A 26772-nucleotide genomic window follows, 5' to 3' on the forward strand; every position below is an offset into this window, starting at 1 on the left:
TGCCGGCCCTGGTTGCCGGGCGGGCCCGCACGCAGCGCCGGTCCCGGCCCGCGGCGGCGGACGCGGCCTCCCGGCCCCATGGACGGGGACAAGGTGAGCGGCAGCGCCGGGAGAGCGCGGCAGGGCCGGGGGACAGCGCCGCAGCCTCGGCTGCTGCCCCCGAGAACCCCCGCGGCTCTGCTGGGGCCGGCCGGGGCGCTTTGTTTGGTCGGCACGGCGGTGAATCCCCCCGCAAGAGGGAATCCTTATCCCGAGGCTGAGGGGAGGCTCTACCGCCCCACATCCCCCTGCAGAAGGGGATAGCTGGTTACGGAAATACCCCTTGTTTCACCTTCTCGATAAAAGCGTGTTTAATAATTGATGTTCCTGTAACCGCTAATTGCCGTGCTTTAGTTCTTCGGGAACACACGTAACTTCTGCATTAAGGTGTTAAATTATTGAAGGTTTGTAGAAGTGCGGAATAAAGGAAACAAAACCACATGACGCGCTAGCAGCAATGACTGGGTGACGTTTTCACTGGCTGAAGTAGGCGTGCCAAAAGGGTGAGCTGTGATGGAAAAGTTCAACTTTGATCCGAAATATCTCAGGTGTGTCTGTCGCTGTGGGAGTGCCAGAGAGCCAGAGGCAGGAGCAGCCACACGGAGAGGGGAACCCTCCTTTGGCTGCTTCTGTCATCCTGCTCTTGCCTATTTGAGAGCTCTCATAGCTTTCTTATTTCTCATACTGGAAATCAGAAAGATAAACGTTTACATGCAAAAAATAAAGTACTTTTCTCTGGCTTAAAAATTAAAGACAGAATTTTGTCTTACTGCTCTTCTGTTTCTTTAGAATCACATTTAACTGAGTTCTTAAATTGGTTAAAAACATTATGTTCTGAAAACATCTTTCTAGTTATGAGTGAAGAAACAAACCCCTGTCGATCTCTTTCAAAGTTTATCTAAAGCAACAAGGTTTCTTTTTCCACTGCTTTATCTTTAGATTAAAGGACAGATTCTTAACTGGTAAAAATGTTTGTAGAACTTTTTGAGTTCAGTAAATGTGTGGCATTTCATGTGAGATGAATGCTCTCAGGTGGATGAATTAAGCTAAACCCTGGTATCATTTAAGTAACAAATCTTAATCTGGATTTAAATGAGTATATAAGTACTTCTAAATTAGCAGACAGGTGAGACAGCTCAATAAATCCTTTGCAAGTTTGTTTGAAACATTATTGTGTGGACATTTTCTTACAGGGGGACAAAGGGCTCAACCCCTTATATAACATCTCACTTTCCCTGTTTATTTATTATACTTCTGCAAAAGCAGAGATTTAAGTGGAAAATCACACACAGAAGCACCTCTGGTTGTGGTGGGGAGGTGAAAACTGCAGATCCCAGAAAAGTGACAGATGCACATTACTGGGTGTCAGAGAACCACCTGTCAGTGTGTGCTGTGTGCTTTTTGCCTCAGCTTTGAAATAAATCTGAAGCAGCCTCATCTGATGTTGTCTGTTGGTCATGCTGATTTTATGCTATTACATCATTAACATTCTTTGTTTGCTGATACATGCCTAAATATTGTCTAAATCCAAAACATGATTTTAAATAGGTTACTTTTGGAGTATTCTGCTCTCTTCCCATCAATATCCTTCCTTTCAGCTTAACATTCATGCAAGTTCTGTTGAGTTTCTTAGGCTTTGTTAAATCTTGACTTAAGAAAATTATCAGCTTTGTTTTTACTTTCTCATCTGACTTTCTGCAGTAGTAAATATTTGCATTCTTTGGGTTTTTGCCTTTTTTAAATATCAGAAGAAAATAAAACTGAAAGGGCACTTTCTGTTTGTAACAAATTCTGTTTTCTTGGGACTTCTGATTAACTTTAGAAGTCACAGTCCATTACAGTCTTCTATAACATCCATGATTTTTTTTCATGTAGAATGATTTAAAAATATATATATACTGTTAAAATACTGCTCCCATATAATGAATTACCAAAAGGAAAGAAAAAAATGGGCACCATGTGTTTATTTTGTTCCACCAGTGCAGCTCATCATTAGCATATTTATCAGTGATTATTTTGTTAATCTTCAGTAGCTTTTGCCAAGTCTAAATTTGAGAATAAGGATAGCCTGATCATGTCACTTTGGATATGGTCATCATCTCCCAATGAACTAGTTAAATATTCAATAGATTAAAATTCCTCCTTTCCCTCAGTGATCTCAAACAATATGAATTTTTATTTAGTTTTTGTAACAGCAGTCAAGCAGCCAAGTGAAGCAGCTCTGCAAATGCAGATAGAAGAAATAGAATTTATTTTATTGGGGAGCACTCTAGTGAAACCATGTGTACTTTGATTGGTTTCATTATCTTTTTGCTTTTTACCTTCAGTGCTGCATACTAATATTTCATGTGCAGTCAATTTACACGTGTAGTCTGAGCTTCAGGCTTCTTCCAGGTCCAGGAAGGTGAGGTTTACTGTAAATAGGTATTATAGCTAAATCAAATTATTGTTTGCATGATCCTTTCACTGAGACTTGCCATGTGTACCTTGATCCTTTCCTTAGAAATATGATTCATTGTTGAATGATTTACTTCTCTCTGCAAATTGATTACTCAGTCTTTTCTGCATTTTCTGTTCTAGAAAAGAACTAAAGAAGATACTTGGAAAGCAGAAGAGCTTAGGAAACATCTAAAGGTGGATTTATTTTATTTCTGTTAATCTTGCTGTTAAGCTGCCTTACAGCACTAGAATTTATTGGTGGTCTAAACGTAAAGAGTTGACTCTTTGTTCTAAATTAGATAAATGGAAATAGTGCATTGTTACAGTAATCACACAGCAGTCAGTGGGGTCTGATTTGGTCACCCAAATCCAAGTGACAGCTCTGCTTTATATATATTATTTTCACTTTCCTAAAATGAGTATTATCTATTGTATTTATTATCATCATCTATCATGTTTGTTTTGTGTTTTTAAACTGGTTAATTACATTATCCACTGGTCAAATAGGCATTCAGGCTGCAGTCAGTTACATCATTGATGTTTACATTAAATTTGTGTTGTATTTTTTAAAAGCTGTTTTCCAATATGTGTTATTATTATTCAGTTTGTTAGGTTTTTTCAATAAGCACAGATATAATGTTACTATTTACAAAGTAAGCCAAGAACTATGTCAGCATTTTAATACCATTTGGGAAATTAAATACATATTTAGTAATCCAGCTTTTTTTCAAATTAATATACTTCTATCAAAATAGATTGCTGAATTATAATAAGTTTTTTTAATTTTATTTCAGGCAGCACTACTAGAGAGTCAAAATGAAGACCAAAAACCCAGAGAGAAGAAATTGCAAAGAGAGAGGAGTGTTCATGACATAAACCCTTACAGACATGAATACAGGGGCAGAGAGAAGAGCAAGGAGAGAACAAGAGAGAGAGAGAGGTTTAAATCCAGTGAAAGGGACAGGGATAAAAGGAGAGAAAGGGAGAAAGAACAGCAGAGAGAAGAGCGAGAGAGACACAAAGATAAGGTCCCAGAGTCGTGGCTGGAGGAGAAACACAGTGTACTGAAATATAGAGACAGGGACACTGAGAGAGAGCGAGACAAAAAGCACAAGGCATATGAGATAATAGATCCCCGAAATTATCTGAAATCATTTGAAGGAAGAGATGCAGAGCATCACAGAAGAAGAGAAATCAGGCATCATTTGGGTAAGTAACTTTGGGTTGCTGTTGAACTTGGTGATATTTGATATTTAGATAGGAATGCTCTGAAACCATACCCCATCTGTGCAGAGAGGATAAAACAGGCAGGTGTGAGTACCTGCTGGCATGTTCTATTTTGATGCTTAAAAAAAATTCTGATGCTTGTTTCCCTTCCTCTGAGGAGAGGATGGATGTCACTGGTTTGGTTGGTCAGTGCCTGGACTCTGTCCTGAGTGATCCCTTCACTTGCAGGGTGGTTGCTGAAATCAGTAGCACGTGTCATTACTCTTACCATGACACAAGACTGGAGGGATTCATTAGGAGAGAAGAAGGAGTAACCAGCTTTGGAGAGAGAATTTCAACAGAATTCCTTTTTAGAAAGAGCTTATGTAAGAGAAAACACATTGCTAAAATACTATTTTCTACTTGCTAGAATTAATTACGTACGGAATTGAATATTATAAAATCTGTTCTCTAATTTATACATCTGTTTTCTAGAGGAGGAGAAAGCAAGAACTGAAGAGAGAGAAAGAAGACATAAAGTACAGAAGGTAAAGGAAATTAGTGAAGTGTTTCCATAACAGAATAAGATACAATTGTAGAATAATGAAGAAATTGGATCAGACTGTGTTTCCCAAGAAATCCAAGAGATGCATAGATAGTAAGGTGATGACAAGTATACAAAACAAAACCAAAATATATCTCAGCTACTCAAATTTAAGGACATATTTTATTCTCTTTTTTTTTAAATAAACATGAAATAAAATTTTTGTGCAAAAAATGCTTGCTTTTGGTACAGCTACATCAAAAGTTTCCATCTACTATTTATGCCCTTATTGCAAGGGTAATTGATGAGTGTACATCCTACTTTAGACCACCTAGTAGATAAGAATTAATTTTTTGTGTGAAGAAAAAAGAATTTTCTGGAGCAAAGTGTGCAGTGTCCTAGAAGAAACACCAGAATCTCATAATTTGAAACTTGTTATCATAGCAAATGAAAAATGGCTGGAAGATCCATGAGACACAAAGATTAGGTACTTAAAAATTCAATAATTTTAATGGTCAAATCTGGATATATTTGTGAAGATAGAACTCTCTTGGATAAGTTTTTAAACATTTAATATTATTTTCCTCTTTGCAGGATAATGATTTAAGAAAGCAAATTGAAAAATTTTTGGCCTACAAAATTGAAGAAGGTGAACGTGTGCGCAAGTTAGTGAAACATCAAGAGTTGGATAAAGAGAGAGAAAGAAGATACAGAGGAGAGAAAAAAGAACATTCTTCTGGGACAGAAAAAGAGAGGCTTTCTACAGAGAAAAGTTATAAACATTATGGAGAGGAAGAGGAAGAAAAACATAAATCAAAGAGATCTAAAGAAAAATCTTCCCATGGAGACAGAGAAGGGCCAGCAGCAGAAGCTGATGAGAGAGTAAAAAGTAGAGAAAAGGAAAGAAAGAAATATGATCTAAGGGTAGGTTTTGCTAAAACATTACCTTATCACTTACTTTAATTATTAGTATATTGTCAATAGGGGAATGATAAAAATGCTAGGATTTTAAGTCAACACTTTCTGAAATTTGAGGCTAAAGTGGTAGATGAAAACACTACATCTGCATTTAAGTATGCTAATTCAGAATTGATTCCTTCCATAAAATTTAAAGGAAAAAAAAATGCCTATATGTTAGAAACATCTTTTATTCATAAAATTCTTTCTTGTTATGACTTTTGAAATTTTTGCAAACACTTTAAAGTGGAGATGTCATAAGGCTTGAGGTCCATTGAAGTTTATTGGCTGCCTTTATTGCAAAAAAGATTTTAATAGAAGCTATTTTTATGTTGTCTGTGAAGGGAACACATCAATCCAAGTCATAACCAGGCAGGTGAATATAAACCCTTTATATTTGTGGGGTTTGCCTCCATTTCTGAAGCCATGGAATATATTTTATGTCTCTAACAGAAAGCATGATGTTATATCCTAGATACTTAATTTTATGTTATATATTATATATTATGTTATATATATAATATTACTTTAATATTATAAAATTTGTCATTTTTTACTGATTTTTTATAAGTATTTACTCAACAAGACTAAGAGAAGGAACCTCTAGTAATTTGTAACTCTTAGAATCAAATGAATTTTCTATAGACATATAGATATACAACAGTCGGGATGGTCTTGGGTAGTTTCTTCTGCTACCTAAAGAGTGAAGATGTACAAGCTTCTGAAATAGAAGTTCAGAAATATATTTTCTAGTGACAAGATGAGTAATTTTCAGTGCAGAGGCCCTCCATGAGTGATTCCTGTAACTGACTGACTGCAGCAGACAACAGAAGCCTAGGAGGGGCTTGCTCAGTGTGTGACTTCCTTGGAAATGTACTCAGGTTGCTGTAGAGAACGCACACACTGATGCTTCTGCCCCAGAGTTATTTTGTTTTCTGTTTCTGCTCTGATAGAGATAAAGACCTTTATCTTAAACAACCTATTGAATACTATTGGAATATGTATCCCAATATAACCAGTTAGATGGTGCCTAGGCCAGTTCTGACCTTCGCTGCTTGGCCAGAGGCAGCACTGTGGTGTTTAACCCCAGAGGTACCTTGGCTGGCGGCAGAATGCAGCTGGGCACAAGACAGGACTCCGTTCTCCTCAGGGGAGAGCTTCTGGCGATGGTGAAGAAAAGAAGGGAGCGGATTCTGCTAGAAGGTAGCCAGATGTTTATTCCATGAGTACAGATACGTCTGCACTGGGCCACTGCTGGTAACAGAATAAAGCCACATGGTCTCATTCACATTTTAAGCTCAGGACAGGGGAAGGGGAGGGGACAGGTGAGTCACCAACCAGGTGAAGGGGCAGGGTCTCAAGGTACTAGGGACACCTATCACACGACGCCTTGCTGGTATGTTAGCCTGATTGACAGGGCACACTCAGCGAGGGGCGAGGGGGAAGGGAGGAGGTAAAACAGGATATTGCAACACACCACAACAGAATACATTTCCAAACTTAAGCAAACCTGCATAATACAGAATTTAAGATCCAAGTCCCTCTACTGGGGATTAGAAGTGTCTGAGACTGTTCTGTGTCCCTCTGTCCAGTTTGTGTGAATTGTAGTACATACTGGTAAAGTCTCATACTGAAATTTTTTGGAACAGGCTGGCCACAGCCTTCCAAAGTCAGCCCTTAGGCTCTACCAGTTTTTGAGAGCATCTTACAAGCAATGACTGAAATAAAAAATAGTCTGTAATTGAAACAATTCATTAACAACCTTTTTGTTGTTTGATGAAAGTACTACTAATACAGGATCATATACATATTCCCTCCCAGCTTTTCTGACTCATGAATATTGTGACTTCTTTCACAGAGCAGTGAATACAAAAAGGAGGAGAGGATTCAAGAAGAAATGAGCCATCAGCTTGTAAGGTAAATTCAGAGATTTAAAATAATTATATACTAGATGGTGTCTACTAAGATTCAGTCACCACCAAAGCAATGAGCATAAATTCTTAATCTCACATATCTGGGGATAATGTTTTTTCATAGGCCCAATAGTACAGCAAAAAATCTGTGTGTTGCCTCTAAGATGATTCAGATAGAAAAAGGATGTATTTGTATTCCTTTGATTATTTTTCTTCATCAGGGTAGCAAGAGATATTTTTTAGTCATATATATATATTAATCTGGGCACTTAGTTCCAGAGACAGAAATGCTGAATTTTAGCATTTGGAAATTCATTATGTAGTCATGTGGACACATGTAAGGTTCATGATGAACTACATAGGACTCTATTTTGTTGTTTAGTTTAATTTGAGTATCAATATTCAGCTCCTATCCTAGATGGTATCTAAAACATTGTGTTTATATATATAGCAAGTTTGCTGTTGAATATGAAAGGAAATATTCTAGATACCCTCAGTAGGATCAGTTAAATTTCATGATTATATTTCTAAGTTTTAGTACTAGCAAATAGAAATCTGGGAGAAGTTTCCTGTATATTCGAGTACTTAGAATTCTTTATTTCTTGAGCCTTGTAAAATTCTTTCTGGAGTCTAATTCTCTGGGTCCATGGTTGGTTGCAATTCTCACTTTTAAACCCTAGTTTATCTTCCTGGCTCAATACAATCTGGGTTGTTTGCTTCTGGGGACACAGGCAGTGAAGTCACCACCAGTGGCTGAGTGTTGTTAATGTTAAGCATGGGACAAACCACTTTGGCTGAAGTGAATTGTGGAAGTGTGATCCTGTGCAAAACCAAAAAATGAAATATTTCAGAATGCACACTTTGAGATGCTGCCTGGCAGCAGCACTCAGCTGTGTCAGCAGTGCTGAGTATTCAGGCAATGTTTTGAAGCTGTTGCTGCTGGGGCTGTGGCTGAGTCATTGTTTGTGCATAGCTGGGAAGGAGAGTTTAGCCATTCCTGGCTGGCAGGGAAGGCAGTAGGGTTTGGTGAGATGTCATGAAACCCTGGTTCAGCTTCAGGCACTGTTAATGTTCAATCACTCCAATTTGTTATAACACAATCCAACCAAATTTTCATTTTTATTGTTGCCTTTTCCTATGTTTGTCAATCCCAACAGCAGTAGATACAAATACTCATATAAGAAGTAAAAATACTCTCTTCTTGAAGTCTGATACTCTCTACAAATATAAAATAATCAAATAGATTATTGAGGAGCAAAGCTTGTTGTTGACTTGCTCCTGCTCTCTGACCCTGATTGTATTGTCCCCATAAATAAGACCCCTGAATGAAAAAACAAATTTGAAATCAGTCTTTGATTTATGGCTTTTGAGCACATTGCACCAACCTGATCTTCATCTCTGGTTTGCTGCAGATATTAAAACAAGTGATAAATGTGTGGAGTTATGAAATTTTTTTTCCTCACTACTTTCTCTTGCCTGTTGATGCAATTATAGGTGTTAAATTAGTTTCTCAACTCTTTGTCAGTTAATCACTTGGTTCTTTCATTATCCTTTTGTATCATAGAGATCTATAAAAATATTTGTAGAAATATTCCAGTTAAGTGGACATTTCCAACTGTTCTTTCCTGTTCAGGAAAAAAACCCCTTTTTTTTTAAAATTAAAACAAACAAAATCCCCCAAAACCAAAACTGAAACAGAAGTGCTTTCTTATGAGTTAACCAATAAAATTGTTGTTCTCTTTTTGAATAGAACTGTAAAAGATAAAGGAAAACTCATTGAAACAGAGGACATGGACAAAAGACAAGAGGTAAAACTAAAGAAGAGGAAATGATTTTTATAGTTTGAAATTATTTATTTTAATATTTTTAAATGGACGTGTGCAGATAGAGCCAAATTTTCAGCAAGTCTGAAGCTGTATAGGCTTGGGCTTATTTGGAACAGTCTGTGCAGATACAGCCTAACTCTACCATAACAATTTAAAAAAGTTTTGTGTTGTTTTCAACTTATTGATTCAGCTCATCTTTAATTGAATTTCTGTGGTGAGGACCTAAATTTCATTTCTAGTTTGTGGAGAGAAATAGGCAATTCAGTCCTCTTACATTTAGTCTCCTTTTCCATTATCTTCTCTGTCTTCATTAGTAATAGGAGGCAACACAGGAGGGAGAAATTCCTACTCAAGACCTGACTCAACAAGGACACTGAAATTCCAGGGATTTGCATTCTATGTTGTTGTTTTTTTTTTTTTTTTTTTTTTTTTTTTTTTTTTTTTTTTTTTTTTTTTTTTTTTATATTTGTTGCTCCAAATGCCACAGCCTTCAAGATATTCCAGCATAATTTCCCAATCCTGTTTTGTATTGACAATATATAGATTTTCTCTATAAATTCTTGAAAGTAGGAACCCAGACAGTACTGGCAGGTGGAGGTTTTTAGTGTGTAAAAACCATATTTGTACCAGATGCATCTGTGTTATTAATAAAGCTGACAGCTCTGTAGACATTTTCTGAGATGATCATAGGTAATAGAAAATACAAAGTAGCCTAAAAGCTAATAAACACCTTTATTGAGTGTGTTACTAAAGGGGTCTGACTAAATAGAATAGGGATTTATTTAAAAATTGTATAAATTAAACTATATGAATTAGTTGCTGCAATCTTGCAGGCAGAAGAAATCAGAGAAATTTCTCACAACTGAAGTTATACTGGAGGATTCAGTCTGTTAATAAAACACTGCAAATGTTGAAACCAGGAAAGTTGCCACAAGTAAATGGCATTATTTTAATCAAATTAATAATCTAGAGAAAGGAAATGTATTTGAAGTTCTTGCAGGGATACCATAAATCTTATTCCATGTAAACAAAGTAGAGGGTTCAATGTTAGCAAAATTATTTACATATAGAAATTATCTTGTTCTCCTGTTACATCCATGTCTCTGCTTTCCTGGTTTCAATATTTGCACTATTTTATTAAGAGTGAGTCCTCCAGTATAACTTAGTGTAGGGATAATTTTGTCTAGTCCTCAGAAGGGGAGGGCAATCTTATTTGTTGTGAGCACCATCAAAGTTGTAGGCAGCACAGCAGTTTTTATATCTTTTCCAATAAAAATACTGTTAGAAAAAGACTTGATCTTCCCAAGATAAAGTTGAGTTCTGTTTTGCTTCCTGTACTATTAGTTTAATTCAGCTATTAGTGCTTGATAATATAATTATCTGTAAACTATCTATAAACTTCATGCTATATATTTGCTTGAAAATGTAGAAATATCTGAGAATAGCAACTATTAATCTATTGTATGCTAAGATTTGGCAGATAAGAGATTTTTTTGGGGGAAGATTATTTAATGGTTTCGTTTGTTTTTTGGATTTAGGAAATGAAAGATACACACATCTCTAATCCAGACACAGAACTTCAGGATTTTTCACTCAATTATGAAGATGACTTTGAAGTAAGTAAAAGCATACAGCTATCTGTCTGAAGTAATTCTTAAGTATCAAAATAGAGAGTAACTTTGTTCACAGAAATAAACAGGATGTTACATGGCTTTTAGTTACTTTTTGGTGACAGTGACCTTAATGTGGCTAACAGTAGATAGTGAGTAATTAAAATGTTATGTAGAAACTCTCTGCTATATATTTAGTTAGTTTTGTTTTTTCAGTTGAAGTGTTCACAAAATATTTTCTCTGCCTTTGTGGATTTCAATTATTTAAATGACTTTCTGTGAAGAATGCTGAATTACTTAAATAATCAGAGCTAATAATTTCAGATAGAAAATATAAAAAAGCCTGCTCATTTATCATAGGAAAAAGGTATTGACACACAGCATTCACTTTACTAATTTGTTTCATTGAATTCCCTATTTTTAGCTCTATTTTGTCTACTTTAGAGTTATTAAGACACAAGACTGTGTGGGATGTGCTTTCATTTTGAGCTGAACTAGAATCATCTTTGTTCAGTGAGAGTAGAATTCATCTCCACTCATGTCAGGAGTGATGATTTCCACTGTTGAGCTGGTCACTGCAGTAGCCCTTTACCACTCAGTGAACAGAAATAAGCACATTTAAGACTTGTTCATAAGTGTTAGGTGATTATTTTAGCGTGACATGAATTGTCTTAGTTTGAGAATTTGTTAAAGGATGACCCTTAGGCATAGACAGGCAGTGTGGCAGTTTAGTAAATGTGAGCCTGCCATTAAAGGACAGCTTGAATTAAAACTGTCAAATAATCAATTTCATACATCCCTGACACATTTATACCATTGAACACATAATTCACCTAAACTTAAAGTATCTAATCTAGGATATTAAATAAAAAGACTATTTTGGGCACTGTAGAACAACACAGCGATTATCTTCTCTTGATTAAAATTACTGCAGTAATTTTAATAGTTAAAGATAATTATGAATAATTAGAATATTATCTGATCAATCTTTAGAATTGATCAGATTGTTCTGTACTGCAGAATCAAAAGATGCTGTTTTCTTTCCATCAGTTATTTTAGAATGCCTTTCAATCAGAGGATTTATAGATATCTGTACAAGGTTTTTATTTTGACGTTTTATAATTTCTGTAAAAGATCTTGAAAAATGCATCTATAGTTTGTGTTTACCAAGTATTGGAAGTTCTGTTACTTTCAAAGGTCTATGAAGATGATTTTGAAGATGATGAAGACAAAAGTAGTGAAGTAGAAGATGCAGAAGAAAATCTAAGAGAGGTTCAGTCTTCCAGAACATCAGAAATTGAAGAAATTCAAAGAGCAATTATTGAAGAAAATGATAGAATTTTTAATCCATTGCCAAAGAAACTGGAAAATGAAAAAAAGGAGCCAGTCATGGGTATGTGACTAGATACCAGCCTTTTTATATTAAATGTATGAGTAACACATACAACTTACAAGTCAGCTGGCCACTTTCTCTAACAGTCTGCCTAAAGACCAAAATCTGGTCCTCAGGATGAATCATGTAGATTTGAGGTAAGCACTGTAACGTCCACATTACTAAATGATTCACAGGCATTACTAATCATTGAAATTGTGAAATATAAAAAGTACAGACTGACATTTAATACATCTTATTTTGGGTAAGAGGAGCATATGAGAGTCTGGATTTTGAAAACTTGAGGAGTGCTGGAACATTTTGGGCCTTCCGCTGGCATTAAATTCACCTTTTTCTTTTAAGCAAAGTTGAAGCAACTCTTCTGGAGGCAAGGCAAGAAAAATATCAATACTACTCAAATATATAGCATTTTATCACTTTTAAATGCAAGCTCTTTCTGAAATGTCTGGAATTCAGTTGATCTCACTCTTGTGAGTGCCAGAGCTGCTTATTTAAGTACAGTTGTTGTTTTCCTTTGCAGTCTGCACTGAAGTGAACAACCACATAGAATCATTGTGCAAAAGAATATTAAACAGCTTTTTAGTCTGGTTCAAAGTTATTACAAAAAGGAAGAATAAAATGAAGTTCCTGTAAGTCTTTACAGTATCCCTTAAAGGTCTTTCCCAGCCTAGAAGAGTCTCTGTCAATAGATTTCAGTTAATGGTCATTGCAGCAGGAACCAGCATACTGTAATGTGAATTTCTTCTTGCAGAAGATTTAGGCAATTATTATTTATCTAGTGAAAAATACAGAATAAATAGAGATTTTTAAATTTCAGAATTTTAACACTTGGTGGTTTATTCTTAATTGCACAACACATTCTTTTTTTGATGAACTTTTGATCTCAATTGCTTAAAATGGTGGTTGATCAGTCTGGCAATTATTTTTATAAGTTAAAAAGCATTTTACAATATTGCCTAAAGAGGCAGTTATCCTTTGAGGAAGAGAAGCACCACTAGTCCTGAGTGGAAATTGGATCTTAAGGTCAATTAGCTACAACCCAGCCAGGAAAGGGAGTAAGACAGATGTGACATCAGTTGTTGTAGTTGGTCTGTTAACTGTGGCTTTTCAAGGAAGTTTTCAATGTTTTCCTAATTCATCTAAGGATATTAGTTAAGCCTGTGTTGGTGAGGTTCTCCTCTACCTGAGCTCTTACTCAGAGGTGTAGTGTGCACATGGTGAAGTCTGTGTGACTTGAATGCAATCTTTAGAATTGATCAGAGTGTTTTACTGTACACAGGGGAACAAAGCACCTGCTGATGGCAAGAGAAAGAAAGAGACACTTTCTGCACAAGTCTTCTAAAGTAAAAATGACAATGGTCAGTCATTGTGAATTGATTGATAAAGAACCATTGTATATGCTGGCCCATTTCTGATGTTAAACTGAAAATGGTGACAGAGCCCTTGTGTAACATGTGAACCAGGAACTTTCAGTAGCTGTGTTGTAACAAATCTGCTGCTTTTTAGACTTACTGCTTAACATTTTCATGCACTTTTAAGTGTGAACTGTAACACTGTGTTTTACAATATCACAGAAAGGCAAGATTCTTCTGTCAGAAGCTCTTTTTGTGGAATATTCATGGATTTCCAAATGGCAAACCAAAGACAAAGCAGCCGAAGTTTGGCCAGTAAGCAGAAGTAAGTGTATTTTAAATAATCCACAAAAAATGGCAGCTCACTGTGTGAGATGCAGTTTTTTTCATTATGTTTAAAGTATGTGACTTTTATAAACTTGAGTCTTATGGAATCAAATACTTTATTAACTGGCAGTAATTAGTTTTTAAGTATATATAATTTACAGGTATTGCTACAAGTAATTTTGTAAGAGAAATGTATTTATATATCAGTTTGTGTGCCTCATTTTATTACAGAACCTGTTGCCAGGATTGTAATTTCTTTATTTAGTGCTTCAGTCATTTAATTAGATATTGACTTAAAGTACTAAAGAGCAAGCCTTTAAACTACCATCAGGTCTCTGCAGAACTGTAACTTATTGAAATAATCAAGAATATATGGTGCATGTAGTTGTTATAAAAGCACATTCCCTTTCAGGGATAACATCTATTGCTGTAAAAACATGTTATTGCTGATCTAAAATTGATCTAGATTTGAGATACCTAAGACATCTGTGTATTTTAAAGAAAAAAATTGATGCCTGCTTTTTGTGGAACTTGACAGAAGCTCCAAATTTGTCTGAAGCACTGTATATATCTCCAGTTTTCTGTTACAATGTTTGAATGCTTAATGCAAGATTATTAAATGTTATTGTTAATGCCAGACTCCACTGCTTCATGTCTTCACATCACTGGCTAATTTTCACATAAGGGAGATTTTATTGTCTGAGTTATTTAATTCACATTGCCTAAACTATATACTCAAATTTTACACAAGTTCATTGTCTAGGCTTCCTCTCTGGTCTGTAGAGACAGATTAAGAAACTCACAAAGGCATCTCTGGAGAATTGCCTTCTGGAATGTTTGTCAGCCTCTGCTGATTAAGTACCATGACTGATTATGACTATGTTTATAACCCTGTGTGCATGCTGACAGCATACACAGCCTGAAGATAATGAGCATTTTCATGGGAAGAGGAAGGGGTTGTGGAATTCAATGTTGTGATAATACATTACTACCAGTAAATAGACTGAAAGCTTCCCATAAATAATTTTTGGCACTTGGGAGTTGTAAATTATAAGTACAAACTCATTAGTTTATTTTAAGGATTTATCTGCATGTATCATTAAGTTTTGAAACTAGTAAGCAAATGTTATATGTTTGAGTTATATCTCAGCAATCTATGCCCATGTTTGTGAGGAGATGATGATACATTATGAAGCACAAGTTAAAGTAAAATGTGGCTAAGAATATGCAATAGATGTCATCAAGTAGCAAAAAGGAGATGTGAAAATTGTCCTTATGCATAAAGAAAAATTCACTTTAAAATACTGATGAAATTCTAGCTCTTGTTTATTCTAGTCTTGTCTCTTCAAATGACATCTTGCCTCAGCAAGAAGCTGTAACTAGAAAATGCATCTGCAAGAGTGTTTAGATATGGAATTGCTATAGATGCATAATTTTATCTGATTTGTATTTATGTATCACTTTTAAGTACATTAACAACCTGCAAATGCAGGAGAGAGAAAGGGAGACTGCAAAAATTGTCTAATTATCAAAGACTGTACTACAGCAAGAGCCTGTAATTGACTTGTAAGCAGACATCTTTGTGTAATTCATGCAGTTCACGCTAGAAATGAAATATCTTAACAGTTTTATGGCATTAAAGTAGATAGATAGTTGTGTGAATTGTGACAAGGACTGTCAGTCTTTTCCTACAAATGTGTAACAAAGCTAGGATCTTACTAGATTATACTAGATCATACTAGAGCATACTAGATCTTTATAGAGCATGTACACATATGAGAGATGTGAGTTAATAAAATGAGTTTAGGAGAATTAGCCACTATCCTACCTATAGAAGAAAGAGACATTCATCTATTACCTCACAGAACAGCTTTGGAATACTTAGGCAAGATTATCTGCTGAGCTTTTGATAGTTTGGCTTTAGTAATAAACCATTTGACATTTGCCATTTGCAATTAGTACTGCATTTTCAAATATGATCATTATCTCAATGTAACATTAAATGAAAACTCTAAACAATAGTCTATGTATTTCTATTGTTACATTTTTATCTGCTAATTAATTTTGGTACAACTTCAATTCCCATAGATTAAAGCATTGTTAGATATAAAATCAGGTTGTCATTCTTTAGGATTACCAAATATTTGTTCTTAACCATTTTTGTGTTTCTCTCTTGTAATTCATCCTGAAGAAAACGGACTTCAGAACTTCTCCCATTAATTGACCTGGATTTCTCAGTTAGTTTTTCACTACTGGATTTGCCCCCTGTCAATGAGTACGACATGTATATCAGGAATTTTGGTAAAATGAACACTAAGCAGGTGTGTAACAAATACCTAGCAATGTTTCAATCCTCAAAGGGCTGATTTTCCTTCTGGAAAAGAATTTTCCTTAAAAAACAAAGTTGCTAAAGCTACCAGCACATAAGGTAATAAATTAATCATATTGATCTCTCAGCCTTAATTGCTATAAAGCAATGATTTCAAAACTTTTGTCCAGACAGGCAATTTCCTTTCTGTATTAGAAGATGATTCTCTCATTTTCCTTCCCCATTTTCTAAAGGGCTTTTTCCCTGTCTGTGTCTCAGTGTCCCCAGATATGCTTGGTTTGGTGTTCACATGCCATGGAAGACATTCTGTATTTTTGCAATATTATTTATTTAGCACTTTGGTGTGAAATGTGGTAAAATGTGCATGCATGAAATAGTGACAGTGTGTCAGTGTGCTCAGATCTTAATTCACAAACAGAAGAGGCTGAGCTTTTTTAAATTTCAGTTTTAAAATTACTGAGTCCTATTCAGTTGTATGCTGTCAGTCTTAGCTGTGCCACCCCATATATTGACAATTTAATCTTTCTACTTTAGGCATATGTTCAGTGTAATGAGGACAACCTTGATAGAGACATTCAGACTGAGGAAGTTGAGACATTGGAGAAATGGACACAGCATCCAGGAGAAAGTGCTCTTGTATCTGGAGGTGAAGAACATTTTAATCTTACTCATAGATAAGTGCATGTCATATAAACTTTCTCTTTGGTATCCATTACTTGTGAGAATCTGTACAGTGGCAGGTTGCATTGATAGCAAGCTGACATAGGCACATAGGCTGACATAGGCTGTTCTGTTCTGAATCCTCTTCATGTGGAAAGTATGAAAAATAAGTGGCAGAAATAATTTTTCCTTCTGGTTTGATGTTTCTATTGGCAGCAGAAATGAGTCTCCAACAGATCTTGTCCTTCAACGCTGTTATTTCTGAAGTTGATTCCTGCCACTCTCCTCTTGCTCAAAAATTAAATTGTCCTTACACTTTTCTTAACTGATTCTCTTTTGAAGCCTCAGGTTTGGTTTTTTGTCTTTCTGTTTTTCATAGGTCCCATAAACAGCCAGAATACATCAGTGAATGGAGCTCCAACACCTAAAATTGATTCACAAAGATTAGCAAATTTTCTCCGGTCTGCATGCCAGGTACACTTACATCCTTAATATCCCTTTCAGCTGGTTGCATAAATATACCAGTGTGCATAAATAAAGTGTGATAAATCACTTACAGTTCTTGTTCTGACTAATTTAAATGAATTACTTAAATAATAGTTGTTATCAAAGAGAAAAATCTCTCTGCAAAGGAATGGAATCAGAGCTGTGCAACTTTTATGTCTGTAAAGCTGTATTTGCAAAGTTACAAAATTAACAAGACAGTTGATAAAAGTTTTATGAAATTATTCCATGTAACTTTAGAAAGCTACAAATAGCAAAGCTGGCAGATAAGATGACCCTTTTATTTCTATAAATGTAATTATGTTTGAAAGGTGATTGCTGTTTTGCTAGAGGAAGATCAAGTTGCAACACAACCCAGGAAACTAAGATCTCGACAAACCAGTCTGTCTATTAGTGATAGCTGTTTCCAGTTAAATACTAACCAGCCATTCCTCCATGGTAAGGGAACTTTATTCTACACCTTTTAGTGTACAGAATGATCTCTTCTTTCTTATGCAAAGTGCCATGTTCTTTGTCATTACTGTGCAAACAGCACATATCAGGATACACAGAGGATGTAAACCTCGCTTTCTTTTTTATTGCACTAATCAGATTGGTTTCACATAGGGAACATCAGAGCATCTTACAAGAAATATATTCCATCTCTTCCTACCAGAAATAAAGCCAGCAATTAACATAATGGGTGTAATTTTGTAATTTCTTATTCCTGTTGTTGAAGGACCATTCCAAGGGATGTAATTTTGTTTGGGCTCTTTATGCTGACAGTAGGGCCAAAGTTACAAATAAAGGCAGATTATTCAACAGGGATACTGTGGCCTGATATATTTGTAAAGCAATTATATCTTCTCCATATAAACAATAGCTGTTGAGATGAAAAGTGAAAAATAGAGCATCTGTAATTATGTTAGGAAGGTCTATTATAACACAGAACCCTACATCATCTAACAGCATTATGTTAGATGGAGATAAAACCAAAAAAGCCTGGCCTGTGCTGTTTCCTGTTTGACACTCAGATTAATTTTCAGTATAAATACTGGCATCAGATCAGATTGGCTTGCTTATGCCCAGAATAATTATTCTATTAATTTCTTGACTCTTCCTTTTTGCTTCCTACTTCTAGTGTTTTGAATTCCTTCTCTAGTCCCTACTTTTTTATTGTATAGTTTAAAAAGCAACACAGTGTTAATAGAAATATTCTTCATAATTGCATCTTAGTTTGTTTGTTGCTATAGTAGCTGAGTATGCTTTTTCATCTGCAGTGAATATGCTTTTTCATTTATTGCTTTTCTTTCTTGGCTTTTTCTTTAATGGTTTAGGCCGAAAAATCTCCTGCTTGTATGTCTCCCAAGTTCAGAGGCAGACACTGCTTTCTGCTCATGGATTACCTGAAAAGGCAGATGTGGGTTTGCTGAGCAGGAAGAGCCTTATATGTGTTTGGAACATCTGGCAGCCCTCCAGTCCTCAGAAAGTTTTAACATGTGATTCTGAGGTATGTTTTAATAACACCGTATATTGTCCATCAATTACAAGACTTTATTTAAAGATTTTAGTTTTACATGGGGTCTTTTTTTCTGTTGCTTCAAAATATGCCATCTATCTTCTGAGAAACACATTTGAGCTTAGTGAACAAAGACTGTTCTTGTTCTATTCTGTGCTTCAGAACCAGATTGTAGTGATGGTCATGGTGTTTTGTTGGTTGTTTGGATTGTTTAATTTTGACTCTATTTCATGGCTAATGAATGGAAGAATGAATGGAAGTAAAACATCTGGTTCAGATGTTGTTAGGACTTCTCCCTACTCATCATTCCCATTCATTTGAGTCACCTCATTCAGCTTTGTGACAGTAGATGCAGATTACACAATGACTATTTTGAAAAGGGAAGGCCTGCTGAAGGTCTTATATCCTACTTCCCTTTTAAGATACATGTCCCTTCTGCCATAAACCCATGTGAGTTATATTTTCTGGGTTCCCATGCTCACAAACCTATTTCAGGCTCATCAAACCATTGATCTTTATCATAATGTCAACTCTGCATGCTTTTACTGTTTTACAGGTGACGTGTTGCTGCTTTAGTCCCAGTAAAGCAACGTTAGTTTTTGCTGGAACAGCAGATGGTTCATTGTTGGTGTGGGATCTTCGTGAAGACTCAAGAATGCACCCTTGTGTGATGATCTCAGAAACTGAGTGGACATTTAGAGTTCCCACATTTTCCACAGGTGAGCATCTGTGCATCCTGGTCAGGCACTTTGTGCACAGTGAAATTGTCACCTAAGTCTTGATGTTTCTGTAACATTCATGCAAGATATCCTAGCGTGAGGATTAGCATACAGCAATAGTTTTGTAAATAATTTTATTAGGAGTGTAGGTTTAGGTTAGTTATTAGAAAGACATTTTTTCCTGTGGGAATGGTGAGACCCTGGCACAGGCTGCCCACAGGAGTTGTGGATGTCCCATCCCTGGCAGTGTTCTAGGCCAGGCTGGATGAGTCTCTGAGCAACTTGGTCCAGCACAAGGTGTCCCTGCCCATGGCTGGTGGTTGGAATGAGATGATCTTTAATATCCCTCCCAGTCCAAACCATGCTGTGATTTTCTGATTTAACTTTGGCTGTAGTACTATCAGTTTTCTAAAACACCCCACTACACACATTTACAAAATCCTCTTTTCTTCACAAATGTTTCTAATTGCAGCAGCCATGTAAAAGTAAACAGTAGTTGATTATAGATAGACTTTTAATTTTTTTTTAGTAGGTCAAAGATGCTTGCTCTTCTGTTGCAAGCTGTTGGTCAAATGGATGTGTACAGTTTCATGTAGTAGCTTATGTAAGCAGGCAGGTTTAATGCTGGGTACTTAGGAAGCTTTAATGCCTTCAGTCTTAAATGAGATTAAGTTCAGTGCACAGGGCAAGTCCAGAAATCAGGAGTATCTGACAAAGAACACACACTGAAATTACTCTAAACATACATTAGCCTTAAAATGATACTAAAGGGCAAATACATATTCTCTTGTGGTAAATACTGATTCAGGATTTTTCAGGATAGAGTAATTATTCTTCAATTTTGTCTTCTTTTATAGTAAACACTGATTTATTTCTACCTCTATTGTTTATGGAGCTTGAAATAATTCTTTCCATGCTAACCCTGAAATGGCAGATTTTAATGAAATGTCTGATACAGTGGCATAAATGGTGCATCAGTCACCTGGAAAATGAGAAGTGAATAGAAGTATTGGAACACTGATTTATCTGGTAGTATTTTGGTAATTTAGCAGTTTGCATATTGTGTTTGAGACTTGTGCAAAGTTCATTATTTGCCATTCTTGCTTTGTAGTCATCATTCTCCCATAAGCTGAAGAGTAACTAAGATTTTGTTGGTTTTTGTGGAAAGTACTGTGTTTAACTGTCATTATCCTCATTTACAGATGGCATTCTAAACTCAGTCAGCCACACCTCTCCCATACTGGCAGTGGAACCTGTCTCAACTTCTCTCAGCAGTGACCACAGTTATGGGCTCTCAAGCCTCTCTTATCAGGAGGGTATGTAAACTGCTCTTCTAAGCATCAAAACTGCTCTTCTAAGCATCTGAGCCTTTCTTTAGGTATCTAGTGAAACAAATTTAGCATAGCCAAAATCCAGTTTATAATCCCAGTCTTAAGTTGTCTGTAGTATCAATTGCAGTTTGTTTTCTACTCTCATTTTTATGTAGTGTTCATTCAGTGCAGCTTCACATCAGATGTGGCTGTGCTTGTTGTAAATTCTGCTTTCTAGACAGAAGAAAGCAGAATTTCCATGATAAAACCAGTTATCACTCAAAAACTGTGTTTGGAAGAGTCTTAGTGCTTTTCTAATGTCCAAAAAAGTCCCTGTCTGAGTCAGTGGAGCAACTTGCTTATAGCTGAAAGCACTTCAAATGTGTGGGTGTAATTGGTGGCTTTTCCTTTGCCTTTTGCCTATTCTTTTTATGACCAACCTTTGCAAAGAAACTCTAATCCTCACATCCTCAAATTCTCAGACAGTGTGCTAGGGAAGACATTATCACTTCCATTGCAGATTTGTACTTTGAAATCCACAGTGGTTTGAAGAAATGTGCTGCCTATTGCAGGTTTTACAAGATTCCATCTGTTTCACTTTATGTTCCCTTCCAAAGTCCACACAGAATCCAGACATTTTAAAAAAGATGCAGACTGAGATCATTTGCCTTTCTGGTAGGACAGTCTGCACATACTGGAATAGACCAGCCTAGACCATATAGAACAGACTATTTGAGTTGGAAGGGACCTACAAGGATCATCCAGTCCAACTGCTTGATCAGTTTGGGGCTGACCAAGTTAAAATGTGTTAAAGGCATTGTGCAAATGCCTCCTCAACACTGACAGGCCTGGGGCACTGACCACCTCTCTAAGAAACCTGCTCCAATATTTGACCACCCTGTCAGTAAAGAAAGTTTCAACCACTGTCAGTAAAGAAAGTTTCATGCCTTCTTTTTCCTTTGGTAGAATTAGAGCACTTTCCATTTTTATGCAAATGAGAGGATTGTAGAAGTTTCAGAGGAGGTATTAATGTAGGAAATGTTTCAAATCCTTTGCTATTGTTCAGGAGGGAGGTCGGTGTATGAATATAAATTGTTGCCATTCCTTCTATAGAAATGTCAAGCCCTCCATTTCAGATAGCTTCAATGGATGAAAATGGAATCCTCAATATGTGGGTGAGTATGCATGAAAAGAGAGAGTATAATGTGTAATAAAATACTTCAAATACAATAACCCAAATTCAGAATTTCTTAGGAGAATTGCCTCCCTGAAAAGTACAGCAACACTAACCATTCTGTTGGAATTCTCCTTAAAGTTTTGATCTGACCCCTAATGTTATCTTTTGGCAAAAGTAATAACAGGTACATGAATTCATGAAAAAAGGCAATAAATTGTATTACTTAAAAAAATATGCTCAAATATTTCCAGTACTCCATTATTGTCCTCAGTCATCTTTCACCCACCTACTTTAATTTTAAAATCACAGTGGTGTCAGAGATGATACTGAATATAGGGGAGAAATTAAATTCCTAATTTATATAAAACAAATGTTAAAGAGATAAAAAATTAATATCAGAGAATAAGATTTCCCTTCCCTGCCTAAAATATGATGGTTAGGAAAGCACTAGGTCTGCTGCTTTTAATTACTGACTTGACAACTCTTCTATCACATGTTTAAGTGTTTTTTTTACCTGATGCAGCTTTGGTTCAGCTGCTGAACCTGTGAATAATAAGGAATAAAAGTATTTCACATCTGTGTCAGTAATCAAGTTCCTTAAAGCCTTAACTTACTTTGGTAACTTAAGTAGCAACAGATTCAGGCCAAATGATCTACCCTTTTTATTTCATGTGTAGTTAATTTTATTCATGGATAGGAAAGCACAGGAAATGTGTTACAATTCCTTGTTTAAAGTGGGTTTTTTGTAACTGACCAAACCAACAAGATGCCAACTAGCAATTAGTGTAGAATGTAGCTTTCCATATTGTGCTTTCCATCAGGAACATCCAGCAGGCATGTGAAGATATTTTTAGAATTACAGACATTGGCAGGGAGTAGAGAATCTACCTGTAATCATTGTAATGTTAGACCTGCCTCTCCAAACAGCCCTTTAGAGTTATTACTTACAATTAAAACTTTAAATTCTGGTAAATATTGATTGTTTATTAATCTTAAATATTGATTTTCAGGTGGTTGTTGAATTGCAGAAAGCAGATCTAGCTGGTTCACAAACTGACTTAGGTGAGTACTGTACTACTGTTAGAGGTAGAATAAAATGCTCCAATTTTGAGACTATGAAGTTAAAAGAGAGAGGAAGAGTCAGTGATGTCAATAAGTACTTTAGAAGAAGGTGAAATTACTGAGGAAAACATTTATTCTGAATAATTCATAGCTGATGTTTGGGGTTACTGGTTAGGTAGGAGAATAATTTTCACTGCTATCTAAATCTCATCTGCTAATTCTGTATTGATAATTGCCACTGGACAGCCATATTTCTTTCAATGTCAGAGTAGTTTTCTGAGTTGTCAACAGGTTTTTTTTTTCAAAGAATATGTGGTTTTATGTCTTTGTCCTCCTCTTTGTACTTTAGTTTTAACCAAACCTGTTATAGTGCTTTTGTTGTTGCCTGTGTCTCCATTTTGAGAATTGTCCTGAAAGCTCGTTTTTAGATAAGATACTTAATTTAGAAGTTTTCCATGGAAACACTGAAAAACCAAGTCCATTCAGCCCATTTTTAGTTATGTAAATGGAGAAAATTACATTCTTTGTTCTTTAAACAAATTTACACTTACATGCTTACCTAACTGGAAAAGGCTGTGACTAAAATCGGTATACATTTGAAAATACATAAATAAACAATGAACAAACTAGAATTTTGGATCAGTTCCTATAAGCTCATGTGCAATGTCAGGCTATACTAAGCTGCTAAAGCTGGGTATTATGTCTGTGGAGAGGTACATTTTAAAGCTGTGGTCAGGTGTTGACACATTTTTACTGCAAAGTCAGTAAAACTTTTTCTTCTTCAAAACATTTTTTTCTTTGAGGGATTTGCATTATTTAGGTTGTTCTCTGTTAACAACTAACATAGACCAACTTTGTGGATGCATTATTGCACTATCTCATACCTATAATTTATTGTCAAAGATCTAAGTAACATTTCTAGAATTGAGTCTTAGAGAGTGCAGAAAAAGAAAAGTGTAACTATGTTTCTATTTCTGTCAAAGACTGTAACTCTTCAGATTTGAATTCTGAAGCAAAGAGTTCTGAATGGTGTAAGATTCTTACATGTCAAAGGCTGTATCTTCAGTAAACTAATTATGAAATATCCTTTTACTTATTACCTTACGATTTAATTTATTGCTTGCACTTTTTTAATGCAAAGTGCTTAAATCAGTTCAAATAATATTTTTTCATAATTTTAGGTTTAGTTCCTGGAGGGAAGGTGAAGTTAGTACATAGCTCAACTATGGAATTGAGTAACAGGTAGGAGAACTGGGGCATTACAATTTTACATGTTATTTCACAAAGCTAATTTTTCCTATGCTTTACTAATTTGCTGTTGCATAAGATATATTTAACATTATTTTCTGTTTGTGTTTTTTTTAATACAAATTTCTTCCTAGATCTAATCATAGACATTTTAGATGAAGAGTTTCTGTATGTACTTGCACAGCTTTAGGAGACAATTCCCTGTGTTAATGCATCTTTGCCTTTGCCATTTTCTTCAGCCTTTTCCCAAAGGATATTAGCCAGAGAGTGCCACAGACACTGACTATTAAATTTCTGTCTTCTAATCCCAATCACTTCATTGTTGGAACAAACATTGTGAGTACCTGGAATTCATCTCATTGTTAGTTTTTTGGTTTAGAAGCTGCCTTATTTAGTTGGAATTTTACCAGCAGACTGTGTAAAATTTATAATTTGAGCCCATATTACTAAAATTTGTTAGCTATTAAGGATCTTTTAAAGTATCAGCTCATGAATCATTTAACTCTTTCCTGTAATACCAATAATGCAACTTTTTTGTTGTTTTGTTTAATTAATTTTCTTTACATTGTTCACAGGGTCTGGTAGGCCATGGTACAAGACATGATTTAAAAGTTGTTCCAAAGCTATTCAGGCCCCAGGAGAGCAGACTGAGATCAATAAGCATCACTGCAATTGATTTCTTCCCTTTTGGAAAGCCACTATTTTTGGTATGAAAACATTTTAATAGAAGTTTCATTTTTTAATTACTTGCTGAGGGAGTATTTCTAATTTGATGTATTTAACTAATGTGTTAGTAGATTTACCTCACTAATTCAAATCTGCCATGAAAGGTGACAAAAAAAATCATAGAATAAGAGGATAATTTTGGTTGGAAAAAACCCCCAAGATCATCAAATCCAACCTTTAACCTATCACTGCCAAGTCCAGCAGTAAGCCATGTACCTAAACACCACTTTTTATATCTTGTTTAGTTTGGTCTGTTTGTTCATTTGTTCCAAAAGGTATTTTCTTTTTATCTGTGGTGTAGGTTGGCTGTTCAGATGGAAGCATTAGACTACACCAGATGACATCAGAGCATCCCCTGATGCAGTGGAATGGCAGCACAAAGGGCCAGCCAATTATTGCCCTGCAGTGGGCTTTGACAAGACCTGCTGTGTTCTTTGTCCTGGATGCATCATCCAATATTTACATTTGGGATCTTCTGGAAAATGATTTGTTTCCTGTGGCCAAGCAGATGATGCCATCAGAGAGGTATGTACTCTCTTTTTAACAAAATATTAATATTGCTGCATGGGTTCTTCGCTTGATTTTAAATGATCATTAGAATTTGCTTTTCTAACTCTGATTTTGTGAACTACTGAAGGTGTGGAAACAAACTACAGTGAGCTAAATTTTGACTGTCTTCCCTAAGCTGAAGTAAACCTTGCTGAATATCCCTCCAACTAAAAGTTTTCCTTGTATCCTTGTTAATTGTAGCAACACATTGCTAGCTTTTGGAGAAATTCCTACAATTTTAAATTTTTTAAAATTTTTAATTATTTAAATTTTAAATTTATTACACTGTACTGCAAAATGCAACCAAACGTTCATTTTTGCAAGCTTGAAATAATTTACAACCATGATTAGAAATCGATGAAGAAATGCATGGGGGAAGAATTGCATGTTATATTTACATTAAATGGTTGCAACTGGTGAAAAGCTAAAGAACATGATGGGGCTTGAGCAGAAAATAAGAATCATTTAGTTGACTGTAAGTAACCTGATACAAACATGTTTGAAAGCACCAATTTCTACTTATTTTGCCTCAATTAAAAAACACTCCCTTGTTCTTTTGATTTCAGGGTTGTAACTATGACTCTTCTGGGAGAGCCAGAAAAAACAAATGGATTGTTAGGCATTGTGCTGGCCAAGGAATCTGGAGAGATAGACATTCAGTATGTAAAGAAGAAGTGGGCATTACCTCGGCCTGAGGAATCTGAAAAACTGTATTCTATTTTATTGCAGTCTTTTTAGACACAGGGTTGTACAATTTATTGCAAAATGTGTAGTTTATTTTTTACTTCAATTAAAAATTTTTAATGTAATTTGTATATAACTATATTTTAAAGACTATCAATACAATATTTCAACTGAAACAATATATTTTATCATAAAAATGTCAGAATCAAATTTACCATTATTGCACTAAAAATATGATGGCTGTGTTCCATTATTGAAAGTACTCTAGATGTACATATATTTTTAAAAAATAGCAAAAATACATTCCTATAAATTGCACTGTTGTTTCTCTTTATTTCACTCTGAAATAAATCACAGCAATTCTTTGACAAACATAAAGTTGTGTTTCTGTACAACCTGAATGTGAGGAGATTTCCACCTCTGGGCCTCAACATTAATGCTTGGTAAAACTTCCTTGTGTCTACCTAAAGACCACATGCAAACATGTCAAAACACAAATTACACCACACATATCTATCTTCTGATTTTCACCCTGAAACTGTGCAAAAGGAATACCTGACTAACTCAGGTTCTGAGATGTACACTCCCTGTTTGGAGTGAACAATATGCCCGGGAGATTTACTGAACTTCTAAATCTGTTGGGATTTCTGACTTAAACAGAAAGTACTTACCTGTTTAATTCTGCACATAATTTCCACAG

At 35.5% G+C, this 26772-nt stretch overlaps 1 protein-coding gene across 1 annotated transcript; it reads left to right on the top strand.

Moving 5' to 3' along the window:
- On the top strand, positions 1 to 26390 carry DYNC2I1 (dynein 2 intermediate chain 1). The gene is made up of 24 exons (XM_064703914.1): positions 1 to 93; positions 2620 to 2673; positions 3273 to 3687; positions 4180 to 4232; positions 4823 to 5152; positions 7044 to 7102; positions 8849 to 8906; positions 10463 to 10540; positions 11732 to 11927; positions 13502 to 13604; positions 15798 to 15927; positions 16470 to 16581; positions 16975 to 17069; positions 17411 to 17537; positions 18416 to 18588; positions 19154 to 19316; positions 20519 to 20632; positions 21740 to 21801; positions 22814 to 22865; positions 24047 to 24107; positions 24353 to 24449; positions 24689 to 24820; positions 25141 to 25364; positions 25955 to 26390. Exons 1-24 carry the CDS (start codon positions 79 to 81, stop codon positions 26124 to 26126), a joined length of 3075 nt encoding a protein of 1024 aa, XP_064559984.1. The 5' UTR covers positions 1 to 78; the 3' UTR covers positions 26127 to 26390.
- The last annotated feature ends 382 nt before the right edge of the window (positions 26391 to 26772 follow it).

Source organism: Zonotrichia leucophrys, chromosome 2, assembly GCF_028769735.1.
Source record: "Zonotrichia leucophrys gambelii isolate GWCS_2022_RI chromosome 2, RI_Zleu_2.0, whole genome shotgun sequence".
Lineage (NCBI taxonomy): Eukaryota > Metazoa > Chordata > Aves > Passeriformes > Passerellidae > Zonotrichia > Zonotrichia leucophrys.